This window comes from Oculina patagonica, chromosome 9 (assembly GCF_052425735.1).
Source record: "Oculina patagonica isolate OP01 chromosome 9, crgOcupat, whole genome shotgun sequence".
Taxonomy (NCBI): Eukaryota; Metazoa; Cnidaria; class Anthozoa; order Scleractinia; family Oculinidae; genus Oculina; species Oculina patagonica.
This window is the reverse complement of record NC_135766.1, coordinates 10,007,645-10,016,792: the sequence shown is the minus strand read 5'-3', so window position 1 is coordinate 10,016,792 and position 9,148 is coordinate 10,007,645. Positions and strand designations below refer to the sequence as shown.

General features: G+C 37.9%; 1 protein-coding gene across 1 annotated transcript; it reads left to right on the top strand.

Moving 5' to 3' along the window:
• Nucleotides 1-3,453: 3,453 nt before the first annotated feature.
• Nucleotides 3,454-8,033, top strand: LOC144665774 (uncharacterized). The gene is made up of 5 exons (XM_078527067.1): nt 3,454-3,582; nt 3,731-4,005; nt 4,901-5,015; nt 6,759-6,872; nt 7,759-8,033. Exons 1-5 carry the CDS (start codon nt 3,504-3,506, stop codon nt 7,959-7,961), a joined length of 786 nt encoding a protein of 261 aa, XP_078383193.1. The 5' UTR covers nt 3,454-3,503; the 3' UTR covers nt 7,962-8,033.
• The last annotated feature ends 1,115 nt before the right edge of the window (nt 8,034-9,148 follow it).

Below are 9,148 nucleotides of genomic sequence, written 5' to 3'. Positions count from 1 at the left end.
ATTTAAATTACGTTCGAAGCCAAAACTTAAAAACTTGTGCAATAGGTTTTAAGTAGTGAGTATTTTTGGATAATTAAGGACCGATATAATAGTATGATAATTCCCAGTTGCAAAACCGCCTTCTATTAATAAGGCGCAATACTGACATACACAAACAGAAAATAGTAGAAATATTACACAACGTCTTTCATATCATACTCAAAGAAAAAGAAGCTGAATAATCAATGATGGCATTGCATTCTGTTTACGTCGAATTAACCGAAGAGATGATTGGACTTTCTGTTCAATGACTAGCCAAGATGCTGTTGTAGAGTGTGACGCCTTCAACACAAACTTTGCAAGCTAACGGTTTTTTTTTCTTGAATTTAGCACTTAAGATCGCGCAGGTCCCTTGCAATCATTAGTATGTATTTATTTAAAGAGTATACACGAACTGCCGGACGACTGAAGCCGACAACAAACGAAATATTCATGAGAATGTTTGTTTTTAAACTCTTTTGTACAAGTAATTACTAGTAATTGTTCTCAGCTTTGTGCCACGTGCGCTGGAACATAGGGAATTATCATAATTAGATTCACAGCTTTAAATATATCACACGTTGTTGTAAACATTGACTCGGAAGGTCTTCGGAAGCCTCAAAACCTGCAAATTTGTGTCCAAGTTTTCTCCGCCGACATAGAATGTCAAGAGTTGATTCGCGAGGAACATAAACTTGGTGTACTCTATTGTGCTATGACTAGAGCGAATTTTTAAATTTCCTTCTCAAAATGAAGATACAACGTTTCAAAGTTAAGATTTCACATTTTTGCTCTCTTAGAAGCCATTAACTTGTAGCAGTTTTTGAAATCGAAAATTTCGTCCTAGCCATAGCACAAAAGAGGTTAAGATTTATCACTAGGCTATATAATCATTTAATTTGGTGCGCTGTTCTAGCTGAAAAGTTGGACACAAAATCGCATTATCTGCAGTTAAACATTTAAGAGCTTGTAACATCACAGACAACGATCATCTCTCAGTAAAAGGACAATCATGATGTAATTCCATCATCCCTGAGTATCCTTATTAAATTTTAGAGGAATCGATGTTCAAAATGTAGTGAATTAAAACTTTACAAGATAGCACTCGGTCAAGAAATTTGGCTAATGAATTTATTAATGAGCAAGGGTCCCGCGCGAGCTTAAGGCACAGAGAATTCACTGTTAGGAGGAACATTAAAATGTTCTATTTCATAGTCCTTTATAGTTAAATTTGAGTGTCTTAACCGGAGAAGCTCGTACGGCGGTACGATTACCAAATTCAAAATTTGGTACAAACAAAATTTGTCGGGACTTTTAGTAGAGCCAAACAATTTTTTTCAACCTAGTGCGACCGTTACCTTATTTAGGTGAGCTTTATTTTGTTTTAGAAGACTTCCCGTACTCGTTATTGAGGCCCTGTTAGGGTAAATTCCGACAAGCGAGACAGCGTTTAAACAGCGACATGGAAGACGTAAAATGGCGACGAACGACCAGAGTTTTATTGAAATAGCAACAGCGAAGGAAAGAATTAAATAAGAGCACTACGGCGAATCTCTCGGTTTGTTAAATGTTCGACGGCGAACCTGATGTATTCATAAATCCCCTGCGTCATCAGCATGCAGGGCATGCTTCTCGGGAACAAAGCTATCAAGCCGAAAAGTGGATAAAAACAAACAGTCAAAAATTTTCTTTGCTTGCCCTACCCGCTAGTATTTCGCTATAAAGGGTACAAGGTGACAGATTCTTTTTTTGTTATGGCTGTGGCTGATCAAAAAGTTATAAATTCAATAAACAAAAGCTGAAAGGAACAAACTCAGGCTAAACTAATGAGGGTTTGCCTTAGAGCGGGACAGCGGGAATTTTGCTGCAATAATCAGCTGGCAACCAACTAACGTACTTCGTCCTAATAAAGCATAGCAAAGTATAGGGAGATACGACAAGTAAGCCCAGATGTCATTTCAGCCGAGCGACATCAAACTCACCTTTGAAAAATTAACGGTGAACGCCTGAAACAGCGGACAGCAGTCCAAAAATAATCGCCCGTCGAGGTCGAGAAATCGGTGTTTTTTTGTGATCGAGAATTTTTGATCAGTTGTGAACACGTCGTTTTTTTAATTAATCTGTCAAAGAATTAAATTATATTAATTTTAACGGCTCTCTTAACATTTCTTAAAATGAACGAAAAACTTCTTCTCTGTGTACTTAGTTCACAGTCACGTTGTTTTTTATTTGGTCAAAAAATTTAAAACACCCTATCTTACTGCGATATTAAAGTGCTCGAAAAACTTCTGCTTAGAGTCAAGTTGTTTTTTAATTGGTCGAAAAATTAAAAAAACCGTTAAGTTTTTAATGCAAAATTAAAAGTACCCGAGGAACTTCTGCTTTGTGTACCTAATATAGTCACGTCGTTTTTAAATGGTCGAGGCATTTAAAACATTAACTATCTTTTTACAATACCGGAGAAAGTTCTGCTCTGTGTACCAAGGTCACTCACGTCTATTATGTTCTAAAGTTAGACACATCGTGTTTTTATTTTTCTATACAAATAATTGCTCTTTCAAAATGCACGAGAAACTCCTGCTGCGTTTATTTAGTTCAGAGTCACGTCTTTTATTAATTGGCCGAAAACTCCTGCTCGTTTTTAATTGGTCCATATATTAAAAAAAAATGAACTGCCTTATTAAAATACAGGGGCACCTAGCAGACCGTTTCTTTGTAAATTCGGGTAATAGTATTTTGGTCCGTAAAATTTTTTGAAGTCTGAAAGTTCCGCTAGCGTATCCGAAAAGAAAGTGCGCGGAAAGTGGCGGAAAGTGGCGGAAAGTGCACGCGCTGAATTAAAACGCTTATAACTTTTTTTAAGATTTAACCAAATGCTGCCAAACTTTACGACTTTATCTAAAATTTATCTGGAAATATTTTGGTAGGATAGGTTGTTGTGTCAGGAACTTGATGTCACCATGGCAACGGCATTTTGACAGGCATGTTTTCCCAAATTTGTAATTTTCGTGTTTCTATTAATGAAAAGATCCAAAAAAGCCCGGTCTGAATAGGGTTCAATCGCACAAAAAGGACACTTATAACTTACTTCTGCTCTGTGTACCTAGGTTACTCACGCATTTTTTAATTGGTTGAGAAATTAAAATATCTGAGAAACTTCTGCTCTGTTACTCGCGTCCGTCTTTAGACGAAATGACGAAATTACGACAGCGACATGCGGACCATTCTTATTTGCGACTTGACAAACTTTGAAATTGAGACGGGAGACATTTATATCTATCCTAACAGGGCCTCGTTATTTATACAATCCTCTTATTCAACGAAAACATAGAGGAATGATTTACCAGCGTTGCATTATCATAATTTTATTTGCTTTTTTTGCCTCCCACTAAGATTACCATATCATTTCTTATTTCACATTATAGACGTGCTAAGGACAAACTTCAGTCAGATTTCAAGTCTAAGGAGTTAACACCTTGGCAAAAATGGAACTCGGTCTGCAAAAATTAAGCAACTTTCTGCTTATCATGGCGATCGTTGCCTCTTTCTTTAATCCTGCGAAAGGTAAGCGTTCTTTGGTTTTCCCTTCTTAGGCTCATCTTCGTTTTTCTAGACAATTTTGGGCGAAATGCAAAATTTTATCAAGGCAGCTGGAAAGGCGTCGTTTTGAATAGCTACTAAAAACACCTTTAATTATTTTCTTTTAACTAAGGTCACAGTGAAGGTTCTTTCGAGCGAGCATCTTTTATCAACTTCAAGAAAGACGAGTTTTCTTATCTCAACATCACCAGCATCGGTTCAGATCTTATCACGGACGGCATCGAATGTGGGTTTGCCTGTCTAGAAATCCCAACGTGTTTCTCTTACAACCTGGCTGCATTTGCTGATATCAGCGAAAAACTTCTGTGTGAACTGCTTCCATCTGACAAGTACAACAACTCAGACAAGTTCATCGTCAGCCCACTGTTTCATCACTACAGTATCCCGGTAAGTACCTTATTCTTACTAATATTCGCGCCTACTTAATTTCGCGAAAGTTCGAGAGCCGAATTTCGCGAGTATTATTTTTCGCGATTGCAAGAAAAACAAGAGAAAAAAGTGTATAAAGTTTGGCGATTTTGTCAGTTTTTTATGGAGCAGTCGTCAAAGACTAAGGAACTACTAGAAGTGTACAAAGGTCTGGTTCAATGTCACTACAAGGAGCCTGCATGCGCAAGCGAAAACTTTGGTGACTGTACTTAAGAGGTTTTGGCCAATTTACAAGAGCGAAACAGTAATCAGAGGAAGGGTGCTAGTCAAAATCGAGACGGTAAAATATTTTCAAGAGTGACTAGTTGCAGTTCTAAACATTTTTCTCTTTTGATATATAATATGGTAATACTTTTCGCGTGTTTAAATTTTGCGCAATGTTTTCTTCGCGCCTACTAAATTTCGCGAAAATTAGTAAGAATAAGGTAACTCGACTTTCTAAACGAGCATTTTATATATACAACAAGTAACAACCTACATTAAGCAAGCTGTTGGTGTTATATATAGTTTATTACCAGCCGTTGTTTAGGGCACCTTCGGAGGAAATATATAAACATGCTGAGCAAAGAAGACGTAAATTCCGAGAAGACGATATCCTATGAACACTTTTTCACTTTTTTGAGATAAGAATTAGTTTATAAATTTGGGTGTGGGTGTTAACATTTTTTCCCTTTGATGATATTGATTTTATTGAGGCTGCCCGTGTAGCACGAAACTTCGCAACCTAGTTGCATATTGGAGGGTGATCGCCTTTTTGTTTCAAATTCTGTTCTAGAGCGCAGCGGCACAATTCCCTGAAGGTTCGAATGTCACATTATGCTGTTCCGTCCTAACTTCTCGTTTTGTCTTTCAGTCGCCATGCAGCAGTTGGCCTTGCAAGAACAATGGAACGTGCATATCACAGTCTGAGAAGAAAAGATATGCGTGCCATTGTGTGAAGGGATTCACAGGAAAACATTGCCAAACAGGTAATGAGGTTTCCACTGTCATAGTTAATATTATGCAGTAATAAGAATCGAAGAGAACTTAGCGACATGATAAAAGTTTTAAAGAATGGAATCGTGCCCATCGAGATAAGTCGGTCGAAAAGAAAAAAGCTTCTGAACCAAATAATATGTCTTTTCTAATAGGCGATAAAACAAAATAAGAGAAATGTCATGCATAACATTACAAAGTGGTCGTATCAAATTCATACTGTTTAGTGCAGCTTGACACGTCTTGCCATTGCAAAGTACAATTTAATTGCAGAAAAGATCTCGAGGAATATTGACCACGTTATATACCTGTTGTACAGTACATAAGGGGCCTGAAAGGTTAAAATGGAAACTGCATGGGATTTAGGCAAATTTTTACTGGAAAAATAGGATTTGGGTCACTGGAACTGGGAATCACAAACAAACATTAATGTAACTGGGAATGGGATTTGGGATCATTTGGGAGAATAATAGGTAGGCAAATGGGATTTGGATAAAATTTGGACTGGTAAATTGGATTTATAGCTCCTTCCCCCCTTCCGTACATAGAGGATATTACACGGCGGCGCGAAGATATGAATTTTATTTTCGAGTGGTAAAGCAATATTTTACGAATGAGTGCAGCGAATGAGTAAAATATTACTTTTACCATGAGAAAATGAAATTCATATCTTCGAACCACCGAGTAATTTTCTTTTTATCATATAGACAAAAACCATGCATGAAGTAAAAGTTTTAACATTTTAATTCATCAAAAGGTTAAACACGAGCGACGGCTTATATAACAATTGAGCAAATTGCATATCTGAAAGGCAAAATTTCGCGAACTGAAGCTTTCAAAAGTTGTATAACGTAAATGTAAAACTGTTTATAAGTTTTCATCACTGTCACTGATAATATAATTCGCCGTTTTGAAATCTGTTTCTGTTCAAACTCACCGCTTTTCTGATTTCTGATTGCGAAGTCTTGCAGTTCGGCAGCTGGAATTTCTTGATTTTTCCTCTTTCTGTCTCCACAAGTGAGGAGCTCTTTTAATTTCAAGTAGACTGTTCACAGTCCCCTATTTTTCCGTGAAGTCGTAGAGATCGATCGTTCAGTCCGGCGGGCCGCCATCCTGGTTTACGAACGCGAGCGAAAACTGGGGAGAGTGCAAAAACCTCGTGGGTGGGGGGACGGGGACCACCCCCACGCTATGAGCATCCCGTCCACCACCCACGGGGTTTTTGCACTCTCCCCAGTTTTCGCTCGCGTTCGTAAACCAAGATGGCGGCCCGTCGGACTGAACGATCGATCTCTACGACTTCACGGAAAAATAGGGGACTGTGAACAGTCTTAATTTCAAGTCATTTGAACTTTTCTTCTCCGTGTTAGAATTTTCCTGCTCCTCAGCAAAACCTTTTATTTTGGCTTCAGTGACCTTCACGAATCGATATACATCTCGATAGCTCGCCATTTCCAACCGGCGTTTGGCAGCCTTGCACAAACAACCGTGCAAAGGCGGGAAATGACGTCATCAATATCCTCACTAGTGAGGATATGTGAAATACGCCACTACAGTCCCGGATGCAGTTTCGTATGAATATTACGAGTAGTCTATTTTCCAGTAAAACACTCGCGGCTATATAATAAAGCTACATACGCTTGCAGCTATATATCATGTGGTTCCGTCAAAAACAAAAAGATGTATGAGCGAGGGAGAGCTCAGTTTTTAACAGTTTGTGTTTATTACTGTGACAGATATCAACGAGTGTGAGAGCAGCCCTTGTCTTAACAACGGAACCTGTACTGATCTGATCAATGGGTTCAACTGCAGTTGTCCAGTGGGATTTCATGGGGATCAATGCGAAAAAGGTACTCTATATTTTTCATTTTTTAACCTATTTCCTTTAACTAAACTAAATGGGGCAAACATAAAGGAGGCATAATTTAATACGCATTACCTGAAGCATAATTAAAGAGGCAAATGTTTATGCCAGGATTGTTTGTGAGTGTGCGGGCGTGCGTATTCGTTTCTCAATGCATATTCATTGTGCTGAATTACATGTTGATGATGCTTCACGTATGTCGCTGACTATGCTTTAAAAATAAAAATGCACGACATGAGCACAATTGCTATCCTTATGCGAGTATAACTTCTGTGGAGATATCTATGATATTCCTTATTTTTGTAAAAAAGAAAAAACATAAAAAACAAATGCCCTTGATTTTTAAGTTTGAATTGTATTCTCTTTACGCCGCGTATTTGCCGGCTTAACAAAATCACATTCGGAAACATAAACTGTTATACCAAAAATGGTTTAAGCCGTCTCTTGGTACCAGTATTTTTACTAATTCGCGTGTTGTTAATTTCCCAAAAATTCTAGAGTTGTGTTTCGCCAGCATTAATTTCTAAATTCCAGCAAAAAGTATACAGCAATGGATTTATATTCGCAACTTTGCAATGTTGTTACAATGTTGTGTTACTTTTGTGTTACCGTTGTGTTACTGTTGTGTTACTACTTTGTTACTGTTGTGTTACTCACCTCTACACTAATACCATTATACTAATGGTTATTTTTTTACATGTTTAGGCTAATTTTTTGGTTTTGCGAACGAAGAGATTCTTTATTACTTTCCTATAATGTTGGTTTTTAACTAGTATTCTGCTTAATCTATGTTGTCAACTTTGTGCTGGTAACACAAAGAGTATCTTGTTAACTGAACATCATTTTTCTAAATCCTTGTTTTTGTATTTAAGGTCCGTTTTCAAACCTCTCAGCTATAATAGCTGACAATGCATATCATCGAAGTCGCCTTCATCAGTTCCTGACGCCTGCTGTTGGAAGTAACCCCCAGTGGGTGCTGTGCTACCGCGCGTCCACTCATGGCTGGAGGGGCAGTACCTTCCACAGCAGGTGTGATGGGAAACGTGACACGGTTACCATCATCAAAAAGGGATAGTACGCGTTTGGAGGATACACTGACATCCCTTGGGGTATGAAGTATTCCATTTATCCCCGGGATGAACATGTAGAAAAGCTCAGTAAAGCTATACGCGTATAAAGGAAAGGGCGGGAAAGCTATCTTTGCTATTGGCATATTTTATTTCAATTTGTATGGCTAGCAATTTCTGATGTATGTGGGAGGAGGGGCGGTGTTAGAGTGGGGGAGAAAGCACTCCTTCGGGTACCCGCGACTTATAATTACGCGATCGTTTGTGCTATGAGAAGATCATTTGAAGTGTGATGCATCCTTATATTTTATTTGTTTTTTTTTTCTATACTTTGGAGTTTGCTTTCGGAAATTTGTTTTGTTGAGATACTATTCCCCGCCACCTTGCTCTAAAATCCAGTTATGCGGTCTCATGTTTTTCGTCTTTTTCATATCATTAATATTTCTTTTTTACTTTGTTATCTAGGTGGATCCAGTTATACGTCCAATGCTTTCATATTTTCTCTCCACAACAAAGAAGGTCTGGCACCATTCAAGAGCATGGTGACAAGCCCATCGGTTGCTATTTACAGCCACTCAAGTTATGGTCCAATATTTGGTGCAGGGCGTGACATCCTCATTGGTGACAATGCAAACACCGACACTAATTCATTCACAAAGTTTGGCATCTCCTACTCTGTTCCAAGTGGAGTACAAGACAGTCAAACAATCCTGGCTGGGACTCGTAACTTCACACCTGATGACTGGGAGGTGTTTTATCTTGGTTGATTCACTCTAACGTCAATGCCATCAAAGACGTACGTTTGTATTTTATTTACATTTTTCGAAGAGTCTAAATAACTTCAAAAAGCTTTTAAAAAAGGTCTAATTGGAATCGTTTCTCTTGTTAGGTTTGTAACTGGACTTTACTACATCACGAAAGTGATTTAATTAGAGATTTAAACACATTAATTAGTCAGTTAATAAATTAATTAATTGGCGGTAGAGTGTCCAATAAAAAAAGTTAGTTATTTTCATTCTCAGCTTGACCTAGTCTGAAACTGATTCATATTCTAACTGAGAATCCTGTTTTGAACTATTAAAATGATTCCTTCAAGGGTGGCTAAATTAAAAATGACTGATTGCAGCCTTCGCTGAGATTACAATTATAAGATACGTGTTTGGGACCTTTGTAGTTAATGACATTAATTCATTTT